The sequence below is a fragment of the Gymnodraco acuticeps genome, unplaced genomic scaffold (assembly GCF_902827175.1).
Source record: "Gymnodraco acuticeps unplaced genomic scaffold, fGymAcu1.1, whole genome shotgun sequence".
Classification (NCBI taxonomy): Eukaryota; Metazoa; Chordata; class Actinopteri; order Perciformes; family Bathydraconidae; genus Gymnodraco; species Gymnodraco acuticeps.
The window spans coordinates 1,838,703-1,859,760 of NW_022990021.1; the positions used below are offsets into that span (position 1 = coordinate 1,838,703).

At 39.3% G+C, this 21,058-nt stretch overlaps 1 protein-coding gene across 2 annotated transcripts in view; it reads left to right on the forward strand.

Moving 5' to 3' along the window:
- tmx3b (thioredoxin related transmembrane protein 3b) overlaps nt 1-14,234 on the forward strand; it is a 30,791-nt gene extending 16,557 nt beyond the window's left edge. For both annotated transcript variants that reach the window (XM_034214034.1, XM_034214033.1), the window contains 4 exons: nt 2,351-2,407; nt 5,860-5,989; nt 7,353-7,421; nt 11,252-14,234. In XM_034214034.1, coding sequence (XP_034069925.1) covers nt 2,351-2,407; nt 5,860-5,989; nt 7,353-7,421; nt 11,252-11,533 — 538 coding nt within the window. In that variant the 3' untranslated portion in view covers nt 11,534-14,234. The remainder of the gene's footprint in view (nt 1-2,350; nt 2,408-5,859; nt 5,990-7,352; nt 7,422-11,251) is intronic.
- Nucleotides 14,235-21,058: the final 6,824 nt, after the last annotated feature.

Sequence of the window (21,058 nt, forward strand, 5' to 3'; positions counted from 1 at the left end):
TTCTCGGAATCCCTACTGAGATCAGAGATGCCTGCAGTGCTCTGACACACCTAAACGCTACTTGTAATTACAAGTTCTTCAGCAACGCCCCCGGTGGTGGGCGGCGGCAAATCATAAAGTCAACAGATCACAGGTGCTGACTGACGTTTAAATGCGTCAACGTCGTTTGACGCTGTCATATGTCGTGGTAACATTTTGACAGAACAATATATGCAAATCAAGAACTTGTGTGTGTGTGTGTGGAAAGGCACTTGACTAGATCACACTTGTGGGAAAGTCAGTTAGTGGGTGTGTTGCTCTTGAATTCTGCACCATTCCTTATTGTGTTGGCATTTACTTGTGACATTTGATGCAACAAGACTGGACAAGATGAAGCCTTGTTAACAGAGAGTTTCTCACAAACGCTAACCTTTGACTTCCTGTCCTTTCCACATGCTTTTACCTGTTAAAGGCATTTAAAACATCTTGAAGCACACGTTACCTTTTATGTTTTTAAAAGGTTATATTTATGGAATCCACAGGATTCCATTCTGTAGTTCTCCTCAACGCTACAGAGCTTCAACGTGTCTTTCAGCATTTTGTTTTGGCTTTCTACTTGGCAACTTTACTGTTTTTGTGCTGTATTAAATACAAATCCCCTAAACCCAGAGTATGTTACCTGCAACTGAACAGCCTGATATCTTTGAAGGCCAAAACAAAAGCTAAAGGAATGTTTATGCTGTTAAACTTTTCGTTAACACGTTTCTCTCATCAACTTTACAAAGTCAACGGTGCATTTACATTTAGTTGTGCTGTGATTGGCCAAAATAAATAAATAAATATTGGTATAAGAATATTTTAAAGCTACTACCCACATGCTAGTATTATGAATAATACCCAGCAATGCAAGCTAATACCATATCCAGGCTTTTTTTTTTTAAACAGCAAAGTTTGCCATCTTGAGTTATTTGAAAGATTTCTAAATATATTACAGAAAGTTACTTTAATATATTTAATATTGTATGTTGTGATCTGTATATATGTGATTGATTTCTCTTCCTATACCCTTGTGTTTATTATATTTTTGCAAAAGATACAGTTTTCACACATAGTGTTGAGAGCTTAGAACTTCATTGTGATGAATGACATGGTTTTCCTTGAAGACCATCATTGTTCTCTATGTTGGCAATATAATGCTGCCATGACACCCACTTTCCCTGGAATATAAATTCTGTAAATCTGGCTTTAGAAAACACTCTTCTTTTCATGAGAACCACATGGCGTGTCCGATAACGTCAATAAAAATGACATTCAGTTCCATTGAGTTAAATGAGTAGCAGACACTTAAGCATTTACCATTGGGAACATTTAGCACAAATCTCCAACTCTTGTGCATTCTTGCTCCATGCCTCCTCTCACATGAACCTTTCTCAGTAATTTGACTCACCCTTCTTGGCCGGTTTGCTCAACAGCCTTGCCAAGAAATGTCAGTGGGAGTGGGAAAATTGACATTCATGGGAAACAGATCTGTAAATATTGTTTGAATTGATAATATAGAGGAATTCACATTTTGTGTGTCCCAGAAGTTGAATATTTTTGATGAGCTTTATTCCCAGTCACTATTGTCAGCACTATTAAACCTAACAAAGAGTGATGTAATATTGCCTTTCACTGGAGTTATGATATAGTCTTCATAATGGTGTCATTGATACAAGGGCAGGCGGCATTGTGAAGCACCCTGGGGGACAAAAGCGCAAGATGTAGCTATAATTCAATATGAATATAATATATATGTAGAGGCCCTATAATCAGTCATTCAGTGGAAGTCACTGGCTTCTTCCTGGACTTGTGCAACCCCCCCCCCACACTTTCCTAGTCTTCCCACAATACACTCTGCTCAGACATACTGCAGCACAATGAGATACAAATTGAATTCCTCCTACCGCCTTATCATTTAGATAAATCACCTGAGTCTTTTCTGTGGTGGGAAAAGATGAGGAGAAACGGGAGACAGCACAGGACGGAGCTTTGGGGATATTTCTCTGCCATGACAAAATCAAATTTGTTTTCATAGCAGAAACATGGGATTGTATTCAAGGTGCTGTCAAATTTGTGGGTGTAGGTTCCTATTTTTATGCAGTCTGCTAAGGAAGGGAAAAATGCTTTGGGAATTGTGCTGTGTTGCATGATTTATATCAATATGTATTATCATTTGACAATGGGTACCAAAAGCAAAAAATACATAAGAAAGAAATAACATCAAAATAATACAAAATACATACTTTAAAAAAAGGAAGGAGAAAATATGTATGTTGTACAGTACGTTGTTTTTGCTATGTACTCATTCGACTGCTTTGTCTTCCCTCTACAGAGACTTCCAGTTTGGCCACATGGATGGGAACGACTACATTAACAGCCTAATTATGGGGTGAGTGTTTGAAATCCAGCGCACCTCTCTCTTTTCATGTTATCCTGCTCTTTTTCTCTACCTCATATTACCTTCTGTCAGCTACTTATGCAGCGCGGTACTGACTTGTAATGCCAGCCGCTGCCATTAAAGATGCTCTCTTGTGGAGAAGTCAATTACACAAACTGTCATTTCTTTCTTTAGTGCTCTTGGAGATATAACCCCCCCCCCCCCCCCCCCCCACCATCACATTCGCATATGATATGAAAAAAAGCTTCCCACAAATCTGCTTGTGCGAGTACATTATAGTGGGAGGATTATATGAGGAATATAAGGCTATGCATGGATTAGATCTATAGCAGCCATGTGTCATAATAACTTGTAAAAGGGCAGCGCTAATGATACAGAGCCATGCCGCCTGTTGGTGTGTCGGGCTAGGTGCGGGGGGTGGCCTGCTGCTGCTGCTGACATCACACACTTTTAATTAGACAGAACCCCGCTAGTGTTACAGGGCTGTAGTAGTCAGCGTGTCTGTTTTGTACCCACTAAAGTACAGTGTCTAATTATGTGTGTTGTGTGTGTGTGAGAATCTCTGAGCGTAATGGACCGCTGCAGGATGTTATTTTAATTTGAGCATTTTATTGTTTGTATAAGGGAGATTACAGCAGACATGGTTGTTTAAGTCCTGTGTAATTTAAAAGTAGCGGTAAGTACAGTAGGAGACATGTTGGAAATATTACAACAACAGACTCCTGGTGCACGGCTGACACGAGACGGGCCCCGTTTTGTATTGTGAGAATAAAAGAGGTGATTAGCCTAATTTTGTATTAGTTGATACAATATGTATTTGCCGGGCTCTCCAGGACTGGATTTGGCTGCTGTAGCGCGGGATTAATTGCCCTCCTTTGAGGAATAAAATCCTGGCCTGTCGATGGCCACTAATTCTCTCCCTTAGGAGGGTCAGGGAAATACATCTGATGGCTTTTTATCCCTCTTTCTGTCATCACAGCGATTACTGTGTTCTGGCAGCCCTCTTTCTGGCGTGAGGCTGCCCCTGCTTTCACCAGAGGCACATGGAAACACTCATGAATCCACACATCCACACATATACAACATGAGCACCACTCTAAGCCGACGGCTGCCTCTGCATCTGTCTAAACGTTGGATTATCACTAACCCCTTATATGGAATGTGTTGTGGGCTGTAAAAAAACCTGAAGAGATGTGAGGTGACTGAAAAGTCTGTGTGAAGGGGAGAGTTGTAATCATAGAATGTGAATGAATAAAAAGAACACTGTAATACCAACTGGCAATGTGTGACAATTGCACGTTTCAGCTCACAAACAGCAGTATAAATACATTTAGTCTACAGATTTAAATATACAGTATTTCATCAAAAAGTACCAAGTTGTTCTTTTTTTTAGGTGGCAGATTGATGGTTCAGATTTGATGTCTCAGTGCATCCAAAATATATGTTTTCTGGACACACTGTGATAATCATTATCTCTGTTTACGGTGAGCTTTTTAATTAAGTCTTCTTGCAATAATTGAAGCCCAGAAAATGCCTCCAGTAACAAAAAGAGAAACAAAAACGTGGAGAAGACAACATTAATGAATTTCTGATAATGAGCCAGAGTCTCAAAAACAACAACATTAAAATACCCCAAAAGGATTGGACTACAAATAGTTTTGAATTCAGATTTTAATATTGTTCAGCAGGATCAGCTTTAAATTGTTTGTGTTTTGTGTTCCTATGTTCAGTGTTAATGCTTCTTATCTAACTCTCAGCATAAAGCAAACCACTTTTGTTTTTTAAGGAAAAGTGCAATTATGCTTATGCTAAGCTAAAGACCTCCTGTTTTGTACTGTACTACTAGACTTTAATATTGGGGTCTCATGATATACAAGTATTGTCAATAACATAGATTAGAAAATAATCCAAACATTATATCATGTTAGTTATACACGCATGTTAATATTGTGTTAATAATCCAGCGTATAATAAATATAAATAAATAATAATAAAGTGTGCAAATATGGTTACAATTCCAATACACCACTAAAAATGTATATATTCATAGTACAACAATGTTGTTAATAAAATCTGATATTGTGATGCCTTAAAATTGTTCTTTTAATAACAAAACAAACTTGCTTTAAATCCGAATAATTCTATAACGATAATAATAATGGAAAAAGATAATCCCCCTAATTATACAGTATGGCAGCTGGTTTTGGCAGCGGTGAGGGAAATGACTTAAATATGTGTTTACTGTCAGCTATAATTCTATACAGTACAGTATATGAGCCTTCATTATGGGTGGCAAACCCCCAGCAGTCTCCACCTACAGAGCTGAATAGGCTAATCCATATTTACTTTAAATGGGTGCCATCTGTTGGAGTGGGCTGGATGTCAGATGTACTGCGCCCTCTGTGTGTGTGTGTGTGTGTGTGTGTGTGTGTGTGTGTGTGTGTGTGTGTGTGTGTGTGTGTGTGTGTGTGGTGTGTGTGTGTGTGTGTGTGTGTGTGTGTGTGTGTGTGTGTGTGTGTGTGTGTGTGTGTGTGTGTGTGTGTGTGTGTGTGTGTGTGTGTGTGTGTGTGTGTGTGTGTGTGTGTGTGTGTGTGTGTGTGTGTGTGTGTGTGTGTGTGTGTGTGTGTGTGTGTGTGTGTGTGTGTGTGTGTGTGTGTGTGTGTGTGTGTACACATTGCCGTTCTCAGCTGGACAGGGTAGTGAGGCGTTGATGACTCTTCCGCATTGGCGTGTGTTTGCACTCCTGATCGCAGCATGGGGACAGTGATGGATGCGTATGTGTGCAATTTGTTGCCGGGTTGAGTAACAATGCAGGGGTGTGAGGTGGCAGTGTCGTGATGGACCGTGTATGTGTGTATATATATGTGTGTGTTCTAAGCATTGGGATACCTTATCTAAGGGTTTGGTGCTGTGCGAGACGCCGGAAGAGGGATTGCCTGTTTATATGACCTTGTTCACTATCGCACTGTGTTTTGTAATTCCTCTGCTGATTTGTGGAAATAAGTGGGCTGGGGAGTGTGCAGTGTCTCTGTATACGTTTTGTATGTGTCTCAGTATGGATGCTTTCCTCTGGACTCCCAGCGATTCACTTGTCAGCAGCAATTTGTAAAGGTCTCTTTAACTGTGACCGTTACAGACCCATAAAGCCCCTGAGTGGCGCACTGTATGCATAAAAGATAGAAGAAATGCCACTCTAAAATAGGCCATCGCCTTTTTCTTCAGACAGAAAAAAAACCCTCCTCTCTTAGAAATAAAGCTCATGGGAAAAGTTAGGTTGCTCTGAGTACAAAGGGTTTGTTTATCTTGCTATTTTATTCTCTCTGTTGCAATTTCCTCTTGAAAGGAATCACAATTTGCTCCCATCTAACGATGCACTTTGATAATGGCAGTCCAAGGTGCCTGGGTTAGGAAGATTAAAAGCTGTGTTTCCTGTTTTTCCTCAGCGAGGTGACGGTGCCCTCTGTTATCATCCTCAACACATCCAATGAGCAGTACTTCCTGCCCGGCGAGCCCATCGAGACCATGGAGCAGCTGGTCCAGTTCATCAACGGCGTTTTGAACGGTTCTGCACAGGTCCAGATCTTCTCCTCTTCCCCCCTCCGCTGCTTTCTGTTTATGCATTCAGCTCAGAGTAGCCCCTTGCCCTCCCTTCCCTGCATGTTGTACCATTGTAATCACACCAGTGGTCTCCATTAATCAGGCATGTTGTCTTGCATTTTAAGTCCATTGTCCTAGCAGATGAGGTATTTTTTTATAATCTCCTTTTGCATGTTTATATTTCATACTGTTGCCCTTCCTGAATGGATTATCTATAATCATTTTTTCAAACACTGAGATTACACCATAACTCTGTAATCTGGAAATAAAATGTCATCTCTTTCCTCTACTGAAGTCACCACATGCATTAAACCATAAGCCAAACAGCCAGAGGTCTTGTCCTATTCTTTCTTGGAAAACATTGACAGGACCTCTGGCTGTTTGGCCCGGCTATTTTTTGCTTGGTAAAACAAACCTCCTCCCACACCGAAAACAGCTGCCACAGAAACCTCCATGTTTCTGCAGTCCGGTTGAAACCAAGGACAGTTTCAGTGTCTTCCTGTCATGCTTGTAAAATCTACCATGAGGCTTGTTGGTGCTTCATGTAGAAATACACAAAGTAATGGACACTGGACAGAATAATTGTAAAAGCTAGATTTCATGGGTATCTTATCCTTTCTTGGGGAAACACAAAAAGTTGATTTATTTTTTTCCTGTTGAGTCCCGAACAAACATTTGCATGAATCTCCCATGCTAAGGGAATTCCTAAAAAAAAAAGCATCTCCTTTTCCCAGATTTCTGCTCTTGTGGTACATAGGCAAGCTTCAGTTTCCCGCTCTCTATCCTTTGCGATAGGAAAGCATCTACAATGCCATACAAATGTTTGATAAAACTTCTCAAACTACTTATGCAGTCCTCGCACGGCATAAACATAGGTCTGTGCAACAGATGCTTCCACGAAAGAAAAAAAACATCCCATTTCAGCGCGCTCACAGTTAGAGCTCACTAATTGGCCATCCTGATGAATTAGCGCCGGGACAGATCACCCATTGGCTACCCAGGTGCTGTTGCTCACAAATGAGCTCAGACAGAGAACTGCTGGACTGAGTAAACTAGAAGCTGGTCATTTGTGCAGAGAAGCGGGTAATTAAACAATATTTTAAATGTCTGGGATGTACTACTGACCATTAAGTCCTGGATAACTGGGAGCATACTGCGTGAGTAGTTTTGAGAAGTTTTAATTGACAAATTGATAATTGTTCTGTTAATTAGGGATTGTCCCTAACTCCTATCAAATGGTTTAACATATAATACACAGTAACTCATCAGAATACCTTTATTAGTCCCACAGAGGGGAAATGTACGTCATCCGTCTGTATTAAATGGTGTGTCCCTGCAGGCGAATGGAGGTGACGGCTTCATTCAGAGGATCAAACGTGTGGCCTTCGATGCCAGATCCACCATTATGGTAAGTTGTTGAGTAGTTTAAGTAGCTACAGTACACGAAGAACATTTCCCTAGCACAATGTCACTGAAATACAATAATGTGTCATATCATAATCATATTTGTATTATTATTTGGTTATTTAGGTTAGGTTCATTTAAACCAAACCAACCCAGAACAATTTGCACAATAGCTCTTTTGCACAATTATAATGTATATTCAATCCAATGCCATTATGTGACGATAGTATATATAGTAAAATGGCATTTAACTGTCGAGGTATTTTGCTGGTGAGAGATTTTATTTGCTTTAGCCTGTAGAAGCTAGTAAGCCTATTTGATTTGTTTTAGATAGGCACAACATGTTTCATATGCAAACCTTATTTTCCTGTTCCATGTTAAAATAAACCATTTTCAGTGGTACGCTGAGAAAGTTATTTTTTTGGTCATGGAAAATTAGGTAAAGGTCATGGAAAATCATTGGTGAAAAAGTGTATGAACCCTGTATAGGTAAACTGCAATTAATTGAATTGTAAGGCCACTTGGAAGCAGTGCAATAAAGCCTAAACATAAAGTTTAAGACAAAGCTAATAAGGCAATTTGTTTGACGTAACAACATTTGCATAAATATGGAGTTGAGGTTCTGAAGAAAAAGCAATAATAGTGAACAAAGAAATGAAATTTGTGGCCAAAACAATGAGCTGTAAGATGCTAAAACACTCATAAACTAAAGACAAACCACAAATTCAGGTGAGATATCGTTTTAAGGGTTTGTCTGTATGACAATTCACATTACACATTGTCATTGGTCCACTGTTTGATTAAAAAAAAAAGTATTCCTGAGTATCAGCCTAATATTATTGTTCCCATCTTGATTTACTACGGTAACCTGCTGCCCAACCCAAACACCATTCATTTTTACGATGCTACTGAACACCTTGTACTTGTTTATATGCTTCACACCATGCCTCACCTTGTCAGTGTTTGCCAATTTAGGTAAAATACTGTATATTGCAAATGCCCAGGAGCCCTGCTCTTTCCCCGTCCAAGAAAAACAACATTCAGAGGACAAGACGGGGAGAACGGCCCAGAATATGCAATGTAGGCAGAAAACACATTACGGCAAAAGAGAATGAGGAAACACAGCAGCAGGATGAGGTGGAGTGAAGACAAGTAGACAGGGTCAGGAGGCTGAACGTGCTTCTCCTCCCACTTTTACTCTAAGTACTTGGTTCTTTTAAGGCAACTGGTGTTTTTTTCTTTCTATGGGTGTGATGGGAATGTAAATACAGCTGTGTTGTACTGTAACCACAGATAAAGCTGTCCTTAAAGGGATGTGGAGAACTCTTAAAGGAAAATTATAGGTGTTATTCCGGAAGAGGTGGAAAATTGTAGGTATAGCGACTTCTAGAAGTTGACCTTGAAGTGAGAAAAATGTTTTTATTGAATGTTTTAACTTTTAAGTTGTCAGATCCGGTTTCATAGTTCATATCAGTGGAACGTTTTTATACAAAAGAAAGTATTCTGATCTGTATAAGAACAAAGTGTGCAGGGTTTTATTTGTTTCTCATTAGCAGCTCCACAAGAGTAAGTAACCTACATTCGGAAGGCTTGTCTTAAACCTACAAGAGTTTATTTTCTTCTTCCTTTCTTAAATGTGATGAGCTGCATGCATCAGCACGGCTAGCCTTGCTAACAGTGTCTCGATATGATACGAAGCAGAAAGGCAGCAGCTATCACCTTGTCCCCGGAGAGCCTATCTGAATGCATGTCTGACAGGAGCATGAGGAAGCAGCCACATTAACCGCCATGACTCATTGCCAGCTGTGTTAGCATAGCATACCCATCTCTACCTCATCTAGCATCACACCGGCAATTACCATCCCTCTTCCTGTGGCAATGACTGGAGGCAACATGAATATTTCTCTTCTTCTCAGCTCGGTGCCTGACAGAAGTTGTGACCGAATACTCCCTTCTAGGTACATTGTCTCTGATGTATCCTGCCATACTAAAGCCAAATGACTCATTTGTCACCGAGATCATTTAAAGAGGAAGTTGTCCTTCAGTGACTCGGACATTGTTGTGCCCGCAGGGATCGTGTTTCGCGGTAGTGGAGTGTCCCAGAAATGTTACATTTTCTATGCAGGTTCAGGGAGACATGGATGTGATTGAGCTCTTTGAGCATTTACTGTATTTTCATCTATCTGATCCTTGGGGATTAATGCAGTGACACTTTCATTTACCAGAAACTAAATTATATTGAGTCTACAGGTTATAAGTGAAGAGGAAAAATATAGAATACTTTATCTTACTGAAGAAAAAACGGTCATTCACAACATATGCAGCTCATATACATAAAGCTACAGATGTTTGTGTTTTATTTTTTAGTGTGTAGCAAGGACATGTAAGCCTATTAGAACAGAACATATTTTCAGACCGACTTGTTTATGAAGTTGGACCTCTGCCTGAGTTTGAACAAGTGATATTTCTCTCTTTATTTCAGTTCAAACTGAATGTACAATACACCAAAGGATTACAGATAAAAGGGTAACACTCTTCAGTATGGTCATCAGTGTAAAACTAAATAAAAGCAAACAAGACGGCACATTACAAGACGGAACACAACAGTATAACATAATACAGACATCGCGAAAATACATGACAGAAATGTAATTAATGCTTACATATTAAAGCCTGCCTGAGTTTCTGCAAATGATTTGTGACCTGCCTTCTAAACACTCTCACGAAGCTTAATGGCGGAATGCAAATGAATGAATAAAAAATGCAGTCTCCACTGAAACAATAAAAGGCTGCCTGCAATTTTTCTCACAAACACATTTGGATCTCTAAATAGGATTTTGAATTCACTCTACCCTAATAGCTTAGGCTCTTTACTCTTGTAAACACTGGCTGTTTAGAGACATGTAACCCTTTTATTAAACAGCCTGATAACTCACTTCACGTTTGTGCCGTTTTATGCTGAAGACGCACTGTGAAAGAGACAATTGTCAGAAAATGTATTGGCAACTATTTGGATCTTTTTAAGTGAAACATTTCTGAGTACTTTTACTTTTAAAGAGGAACAATTATGCTCAATTTCAGGTACATATGTTTTGTATTTTGTGCCTCTACTCCTTTCACCCTCTGTCTGAAACCAGAGCCCAGTGTGCTCTGATTGGTTAGCTGGCCTGATCTGTTGTGATTGTTCAACCTCTTAGATATGCCCCTCCCTCACATACAATGTGTTAGAGTGCAAGCCAAAAGAAGTGAGTATTACACAGATCTCACAATTATGATTATTATTATTATTATATAATTACAGGATTGAACAAAGGATTCCCACCATGCATTTCAGGTCGAGTGTGTGGGAGAGAAACTCCCTCTGGAGGGAATTGCGGATTTTAGCCTTTGCAGACCATTTACATGCACCAAAACATATAGAACACACAACGGGAAAGGGAAAACGCCAAAAAGCATAATAAGGCCTCATTAATATAGTATATAATGTAGTGCTTTTGCTTGATTATACTTGCATACGTGTGTATACAAGTATACATATGTGCTATTACTTGAGTAAAAGATCTGAATACTTCCTCCAGGAGCAAAGCAATGTAAAGGGTTTCAAGACAATTGCAGAGTCCATTCTCATAGTGGTTTAAGTAAACAAGCTTGGATGTATTTTCTTCTGAAATATATTTAATCGTGCAGCAAAATTCTAATATGTGCTTTCCTCATTTACTCCATTATTTCCCTCAACCCATCCCCATTTATTTTCCCTTTGTCTCCATATTCTCCCTCACACGTCCCCTTTCATTGTCTTCCTTTCATCTTTTGTCTCCTGCTCTCCTACATCAGTCGGTGTTCCGCAGCTCTCCGATGCTGGGCTGCTTCCTGTTTGGCCTACCGCTGGGTGTAATTAGCCTGATGTGCTACGGCATCTGCACAGCCGAGTCGGATGATGGCTCAGATGACATGGATGCGCTCAAGAGGGAGGGCCTGACTGATGAAGAGGAGGAGGACGAGGAGGAGGAGGACGAGGAGAGGCAACGCACCGCTGAGCTGGAGGGCCCCGAAGACGAAGAGAACGAAGAAGACGATGCAGGGGAGAAGGATCCCGAAGAGAAGAAAACCGATTAACACAGGGGCTCCCACCGGAGAGAGGATGAGAGGCCTCTGCAAATGTGGTGACATGAAACTCAAAGACATATCGATGTATTACTGTTCTGCTTCTTTGTCTTTCATATCACTTCCCCTCGAAGCCCCTCTAGCACAGACTGTTCTCCCATCTTCCAGTTCTGTGTTTAAGGCCAGCTGCTGAGAGAAGCCATGTTTCAAAATAAAAGCCTTTTTAATGATGGAGTTTAAAAACATAATGTTCAAGAGAAGGAATGACTGTGAATCAAACAAACCACTTATTTATTACGATCGACCAAACGGTGGTTTATCCTTTGATGTTTGACCCTTTCCCATGTTGTTTTGTTACCACTTAAATGCCCCTATTATGTCCTTTTTTCCCGTTTTTTTCTTTCAGAATCCATTGCTTGAATACATCTTGAAATGAATACACAGAATGATTTTGTTTGCTTCCTACCTTCTACCCAAAGTGATAGATTAAAGTGTGTAGAAAAAGAAAGTGCCCAAGAAGGAACATTTGCCATAAGTGTGTGCTTTTTTATTTTGTATGTTACTGCCTGAAAATAATTATTCTGCTTCTTCTACTTCTAGGGGTGCTCAGTGCCGAGATAGTCAAACAATTCACTTTATTTCAAACGCCAGCTACCTGTTACTGTCTATTTATGAAAATAGTTGATGAAAAAACGTAGAGTTGTAATGGCTATCAGTCTGTCTTATACTAGAATATGGCATATGGATATTTTTTTCAACATGAAACCTGCTCAGAATTCCTTGCGTAGAAGGTCTGTACCTGTACATCAGACAGTCATAACATGCATCAGTAGTTCCTGCAGCTTTTAACAACTCATATTGCTCAGATAGACTGTCTCTCTCTGTTTCCTTATTTCAATCTGTCCTCCATCACTGGCTGCTATATTGAATTCAGTAGGCAGGTTGAAGTTTAAATCCTCATGCACTGAGATGTACACTGAGCGTACAAAATATGAAGCCTGTCTTCCTTCTTCTTAGTTTCATTGCTTTTTGTCAGTCATAACTCCCTATTGTTAGTTTTCTCAAGGCTCAGAAATCAATCTCAATCCTATTTTAGTTCCCTCATGACTAAATTGTATTTTGTAGCTTGAATCAAGTAGAGGTTAGAGCTTGCTCTTGGATTCTAGTAGAAAGCTTATTTCATGAAAAGTGCACCCAGCGTAATACAATTTTTTTTTTTTTTTTAAATGCACAGTTGAGTGCATCCAGTTGGATTTTGGGGCTCCTGAGAACACCTTTCATTATATTCTATATTAAAGGTAAACCTTAAGTTAACACGAAACTCAGGTTGCAATCTCAAGATTTGATTTACAGTGGTTTCCATGGAGACAAAAGCACGTTTTCATCAACTGTTAAAAGCTCACTCGTGATTAGTGCATTAGCAAAAATAAAAATGCTTTAAAAATATTTATGCTTATTCACTTTTTGCCAAGCTTTATATAGGAAAGTTGAAGCCACTCGTGTGTCTGAAGGGAAACATATTAACCTAGTTTTAGCAGCTGGTTAGCGTAGCACAAACACTATGACTAAGGGAAAACAGCTATCTTGATTCTCTCAAAAGATAATATCACTCACTTTTTAAAATTACATTTCTTTTTATTGTGTAGAATTGGTGTGTTTTCTTGTTGCCTGGATACTGACAGGGAATAGCCTATCAGGAAGTCACTGCACCTGCACATTTAACTTGGCTAACCTCCAGTAAAGCCACAATATTTTATACAATAGTGTTATTATACAGATTAAACAAACTATATAGTAGCTTCATTAGTGAGCCGGTTGGCAGTTTTTTTTCTTTCAAATATTTAATCACAGTCAAAGATTTGTTTCACCCTGTTTTCAGTCTCTTTGCTAAGCTAGGCTAAGCTAATCAGCTGCTAGCTCTGTTTGTATATCCATCAGACGGACATTAAATTGTTATCGGCAAGTAAGGGTTCTTCCTAAAATGTCAAACTATTCCTCCAGAGTGGTTTGCCAGATTATTATTCGCTCTGCATTTGTTTTACATTATTCATATGACACATTAATTCATTATATTTAACATACAGTGCAGCAGAGTAATTAGAAGTTTGAAATGTGCAATGACAGCTTATAACAGGCCTTCCCTCAAGGGAACTTTAACACATGGTGATGAATGAGCATTAGCTTCATCCCTGACCTTGGGAACAGTGGCGTGACTAAATAATTCTTAACTCTTAGTCCACATCTTAACTTTAGCTTGAGCTTTCAATCGCTTCTCCTATAGTCGCAACTGAACTCCTAAATAGACTTTGACTTAAGATGATCTTTTGCGGTTAGTTATACATGTTTTAAGCTGTTTAAATATCGTGTAAAGGTAATCTTCAATTCTCATACACTTTAAACAAAAGTGTAGCTGAGTAATACACTTGACGATTTGTTATTCATTTCATTGTGCTTTTATAGTTCAGTAAATATTGTAACTTGATCAACTTAGGAACCTCAACCTAAGCACACCTGTTGTTTTAAATATACAGAAGTTATCTGTATTGTTACTGTGAAACTGCACTAAAGGAAACCATGCCCACGCCTTGCCTTCTGGTCTTTGTAGTTGCCTACCATTCTCTGCCAAACTTCCTCTTTGGGTTGGAATTGAGATTGTCACACTTTATTACAGGTTTGAAAGATTGAAATAAAGATTGTCCTCTTTTTTCTGGTCGACTGTTATCTTTTGTCCATCTCATGTACATATTCTTTGCCCGTTTTCCATTTAGACGATCTATTTCTCCATCTATCTCCAATTATCACACAATATAAATGTGTTTTCCCTCCATCGACAGTATAATCCTAAAGTGTCTCAATTATAGCAGATATAATCAGATTTTTGGAGTTCCCGGTTAAACCGCGCCTGATTGCTTTACTTGATGTGAAAATCATTTATTTCTTCTCTTTAGGGAATGACAGCATTCAAAAGTCAAACTTAGATAGGCCTACGTGACTTTACATAATGAAAAATCACCAAGTCCCGGCGTACTTTCTAAAAGGCCTGACCCTTACACAATTTGAGAGAGAGAGGAAAGAAAATGTTGCTTTTGTGAAATTTGATAGGTTGAGATAATATATTACTACATCAGAATCAGTGTCATTGAGTGGTGCTGATGCAAAAAGTAATTCACCGCTCAATTACCTCGCTATATATTCTGCGAATGAGTTTCATTGCGTGGCAAATGAAGGAGGCCTGCTGTCTCTTTTCTATCGGAGAAGCAACAATCTCATGCACTAGACAAGGGCAATTACACCTCGCTTCTCGTTCTGACGTAACGGCAAGATTGTAATCATAGAGGTGTTTAATAGTGGAGGGTCGCGTGGAGGGTCAAGGCAAAATGAGAGATGGCTGGTGCTTGGAGCATGAGTTTTTCAGGGGAATTCTGAGCTCCGTTTGTGTCACTCAACAATGGCTTATTAGCTTTGCTCACCATGGAAACCAACCCACACTTTTTCCTCTGTACGGCTTTGCTGATCCAGTTAGAAAAGCAGTATTTTTTGCATTACGGCTGATAGATGACTGCAGCTGCTAAAGTCCGTATGCTGCCACAAATACCTCAATGCCTAATTACACAAACAATGTCGGTAAATTGGACCTTTCAGATGTCACCTCCCCACAGTAAATGCCTATATTTTTGTGTGTTTTTTTTCCCCTTCAGCGGTTATTTATAATTTTTCATAGCTCCATTTTTGGTGATGTGACTTCACATCAACAGTTCAACCGGGTTTAATAGCCGCTCGTCAGCCGATTGATGGTTGTTCTAGCTGTTGTTATGACCTGACATTTTTTGCAAAACTTTTCCTTTGGATTGTGTGAAATCGACTGTGGGAAGAAGCCCATCAAAGCTGTCACAACTTCTGGATAGATATCTGGAGGATAGTAACTGTCAGCTGAAAAGAAGATAAGAACAACACATTCAGAGTCCAATTTACACACTGATAATCTACATTAAATATTGACTCTTTCAATAGAAAAAACATACATTTTGGAAACAATTTTTATTACAATTTCAATCATGATTTCAGTTTTGACACTGCTATGAAAACTTAAACTCTCCATTAGTGCTCCCTGGTGATAAAGGTCACCACAAAATGTCCACACTGCATACAATCACATATATTGATGGCAGCCCCCTACTGTACACTGCTTTCCTTTCTCTCCTGGAACATAGTTACAGAAATAGAGAGAGTACAATGACATTCCCGTTCAAAGCGGTGGACATTTTTATGTGTATCCTTCTGTTGACATTCTAAAGAACTGATAATTGAAGCAGGCATTCCATGATCAATACCTGCACTTCTTCAGTGCTAAACAACTTTTAAAAACGTTTGTATATGACCACGTTAAAGTGTTTGTATACTCTGATTATTTTTCTCAGCATACAAATCTTTGGTCCAAATTCATGGTCCTTTTAAAAACAGGCTTTGAAGATGTAATATGGCTGTATCACTTATATTTAGAAGAAACAGCTTGATGTAAGCAGATAACTTTCACAAGCAGGACTTCACTGTTATCCCCACTTCGTCAATACACAACAATAACACTTCCTTGTTTCTTATTCACATGTGACTAAACTAATCAATCAGAACAAAGGAGGCCTTAGGCTTAAATATAGGAAATCCATAGAGTTAGACTCAGAAGAATATGGCCACTGTTTTAAAGTCACTGATATTACAAAATGTACTTTAACACTACAGTACATTTCATTTCGCTGACGCTTTTACCCAAAGCGACTTACATTAAGTGCAATAAACCATGAAGATACAATTAGCAAGATGCTGGTAAATTAGCTTCAAATAAGCTAAACCATTGTAAGTGGTCCATTGGTATTAAATGTGCTAAAGCCCTTTACTGTAAGTATGACAATATTCTTTCATTATATGTTATTAAAAAATGTGATTTATGAACTGTTACTCACATTACTCACAACATTACTGAGTAAACTCAACCTAAATATTTTTGATTATTTGCTATGCGTAGTTGCACTTGATAAACTATGCTAAACTTTGCTCACTGTTCAAGTGTGAAGCATGGTAAATGGTCTATTATAAATGATAAAAATTCAAGACGAGTGCAGCTCAGCGCCGCATCCAAACTCCATATCTTGGTTTGTCACAAATCTTGATTTTTAGCTGAAGCGTACAAATGATGCAACGCTCCACAGAGAATAACAAGTGCATGGCTCATATTATCCCTGTCACCTCTAAAAGCACTGTAAGCATTTCCCTGTTGAGTGTTTCTGCTTATCAATCTGCTGTCACACTGCAGCTGCTGCCTAATGATGTCGCCCGGGTCGTGATCATTTACTTAAGGGACCTGTCTCCTCGGGGGGGGGTCAGGGTGACTTACAGTACCTGAGATGTAACTGTTATGGAGGAGGTGACATGAGCCTGAGCACAGCTGCTGTTGCCGTCACTTGCCAGGGGCTAGATCCCTTCTCCAACCTTATTACCCAAAGAGCTTAAAATCAGTTTTCAGAGTCAAGGTAAACCACGGGTTCATCGAGACATGTATGAGGGTGTGTGTCACAACCTTCCTAGCATGAGTTTAATCTGATCCTTAGTCCTTCCACTCAGAGGTCTAGGGATGTTACGTGACTGGCCTGCTTTGTCCAGAGCTTAGGTTACTCCCAGCTGGGTTTTAATGATGGGACAGTAACAACACTTATCCACACTCAACGATACTTATATTGCACACACACTGTTTTGCAGCTCAAGCAGCACATTTGAAAAGGGAGAACTTGTGGTCTCTGAATCCCTTTAACCCCTGAAAACGGGATAACTCAGGGAATACTACTGGAGCATGAGGAGCTGAGCACGAGATTGTGTGAATAAAGTGGGATTTATTTAAGTTAAGAGCTTTTGCACATTAATCCCTTCAGGGCATGTCTAGAAAATGTTGATGGGTCGGGGTCACAAGCTCAGAAGAGAGGGCCGTGTTTATATGGAATATATATCATAATGCCCTATATCTGATCATAAAACCATCTTTACATCACTGCAATAGAGACAAGAATCAAGTTTGGCTTGTTGTGGAGAGAGAGATATGATTTCAATTTATTGGTGGTCTTTAAATATTAATGTACTACCATATCTAATAAACATGTAGCTAAAAGGGTATACGTGACTTCTGTTGTTATGGTTTAGGTGTTTTGCTTTCTCCTCCTCCCCTCTGTCTTCTCTCTCTCTCCTGTGCAGTGTGGTGATCGTTAGAAGGCTCAGCTGGTTCACAATGAGGAGCACCTGTACTCATCTAATCAACTCCTCCATAAAACCCTGGTCATGTTCACACTCCAGTGCCAGATAATTCCGTCTCACTCGGTAGAGCTGAATGTCGTAGTATCCTAGCTTAGTGTGATTTTCTCTTGCTGTTTTTGTTGAAGAGTAACCTTGTTTTTTCCTCTGTTTTTCCAGTGGCTGCTCGAGCCAGCCTGAGTCCTGCCGCCGCCACCGGCGTGAACTAGATCCACCTTCATTTTGTGGATTGTTTTTTAGTTGATCCTTTTTTCCTTTATTACACTTTGTTAAAAGACTGAATCCATCTGGTCTCTGCCATTGTAGGTCCTGAACTTTTGACCCAGCCTTAACATCTGTTTTAGTTTTAATTAGAGCTGGACCCACACTGGTGTATTATACATACATACATATATACATTGCCCGTTTAGCTTTGGATATTATCCTCCATACATTTGATCTTTTATATCAATTGCAGCGTTTAAGTGTCAGTCTTCTTATCTTGTTTGTACATGATTTGTTCCGGATTGATTCTGTGCTAAACACACACATTACACGGTCGACCAAATATTCACAAAAAAAGAAATCTAAACAAATAAGAAAGATGTAATACTTGTGTTTAACTGTGAATACAGAGGAAATAGGAGAGAATTAGAGAAAAAGGTTTAGCATTTTGCAAAATAATCACATTTGTCGCAGACCAGCCAGTCTCATGTCTGCTAGCTAAACATAAAGCCAGGATTGACTTAGCTTAGCTTGAAGCCTGGTTCGCCCGACTCGGTCCGAATGTGGTGCTTGCAGGAGCAGTGATTTCCAGAAGTAACCCACCATAAAATAATAAATTCTTTGTACATTCAACAAAAATAGCCTACAACATGTTGAATATAGGTGCTAAGAGGAGCCAGGTTCATTTTTACGTTTTGTTTGAAGTCTTTACACAAAGCTAAGCTAAGCTAATTCTCTTTTGGCTCCAGTGTTCTACCTAATAGTCAGAGAATGTTATTTCTCTTGGAAAGGATGTAAATGAGCTTGTTTCCCAAAATGTCAAACTATTAATTTCACACCTCTGATAGGAACAATTAATTAGCCTGATGAATGATTATAGTGACTGCATGCGTGGCAGCAGGTGCATGATTTATTAATTAGTAGAAACTTTATAGAGACAAGTACAGTGAATACCTTATTTTGAAGGGACTTACCCTTGATCAAACAGCCTCCAGGCAGGGACAGTCACACCCTTGACCCTTTCTGGACACAGCCCTTCACCCCACTAAAGAAAGTTAATGCATTTAAAACTTCTCCGATGCGTTTGAGGGTCCATGTGAACAATAACAAGTCGAGTACAGACAGCCACTCTTCGCAACAGCAGTGCAAAGTGCCGTTTGTGGTCATTACTGAGCCTACTTTAGCATCCAGCACCACAGAGGAATAACAGCACAGCGCCTGTAGAGAGTAATAACATCTTAGTACTCCTTTGGCCACATTTGACTCAGGCCAGTGGTTAACTTTGCAATCTAATAGGAAATGTTTTCTTTTCAGCTCCCTCTGATAGCTTTTTAATTGCTTTCAGTGACACTGTCACCTCTCTTTCTCAATAGCCTGGAGACCATGTTGTGTTTTCTACGGCAAGGGAGCACGGTAATGTAATCATGAAATAATCATAATGAGGAAAACATCATTGTGAGCAGTTAGTTGGTTTAGAATGACCCAGAGGTTCAAATTAATCTCTTAAAATACATTCTTGTTGATAGTAGATGGCCCAGGAACACATTTAATAACAAGCAATAATGAGGCTTGAGACCTTTTTCTGTTTGTAGGAACCAAGTGAGCCTCCTCTGGGCTTTCTGTTAATTCATCTGATAGAAACCTTCTGGGCTGTAATAAGACACAGGTTCTTTTTTTAGCTTGTTGCACTGAAAATATTGTCACTGCACGAGGCTACACTGAAAAAGTGTCTTTATTATCTGATAACGGTGGGGTAAATATTAGAAAACAAAATACAACACAATACATATTGATGCTGTCATGGCTTCACTTTTATCCAATGACCTTTTCCCTCTCTGTCTGTGTATTCTCTTGTTCCGATTAACCCAGCCAAATCTTTTTCTTGTTTTGTATCTATATCTACGCCGGGATCCGGAGTCGAGGCTGATCCTCTTGCTGTAGTCCTGTGTCTTGGATCCTCTATCCTGAGTTCTGGATTAAGTTGTGGACTTCGGGTCATGGCTGAACCTGTCTCTGCGGTCCTGCCTTGGGTCTCGTCATGCTGCTTCCCTGATGGCTTCCACAGGATTGTAGCTGACATCCTCGTGGATTCATCTTCTTATTACAGACACATGCATTTCCTAACATTCGGTCTATATGCTGTAAAATGTATTATCTCTTCGATTTACACACGGCATCTATTGCACGTCTGTCCGTCCTGAGAGAGGGATCCCTCCTCTGTTGCTCTCCCTGAGGTTTCTCCCATGTTCCCCTTAAACTGTGGGTTTTCTCTGGAAGTTTTTCCTTGTACGATGTGAGGGTCTAAGGATAGAGGGTGTCGTTTTTTTTCATACTGATATTCTGAACAATCTGTGCTGTTGTATTTTCTGTAAAGTGTCTCTACTGTAGGCTATTTTTATTATATGTACAGCACTTTGGCTCGACCAAAAATAGTTTATAAATGTGCTATATAAATAAAACTTGATTTGATTTGATTCACTCAACAATAGAATAATCTACAGTCTTTAGTTTTTGGGGTATTCTATGAAATCAATAAGGCATTCACTGAGCCGATATAATTGAGATGCTCCACATCAAATTAGGCACACATTCAGTCAAAAATGTATCAGGGAATCTAGTTTATCCACAACGTGTTCCTAATAGAGCATTTGTCCTGAAAAATGAGTTGAGTTTTGCCAATAATGTACTGGTCCACGCTAATTATTAGGTTTTTTCTGCCTTCCATACTACCTTTTTACCCTTAGAAGTTGCATCCAGAATGTATCTGTTACAGATCTCGTGATGCTAATTAAACTTTATTAAGACAAAATGGCCCAGATAAAATTCAAAAGATAAACTGTGTCTTAATGACTTTCATTAGAATGATCAAACTAACAAACACTGCTTTATTTTAAACACAATATTGGCTTTTTAGTTTTGATACACATGACTATTTTGTGTGGTTTTAGGATAATTGATATTGATGAAGTGAAACAAATTTGCCTCTAACTTTTTTTCATTCTGCTAAATTATGGCATGATGTTAAAAAGTGTAATGCAT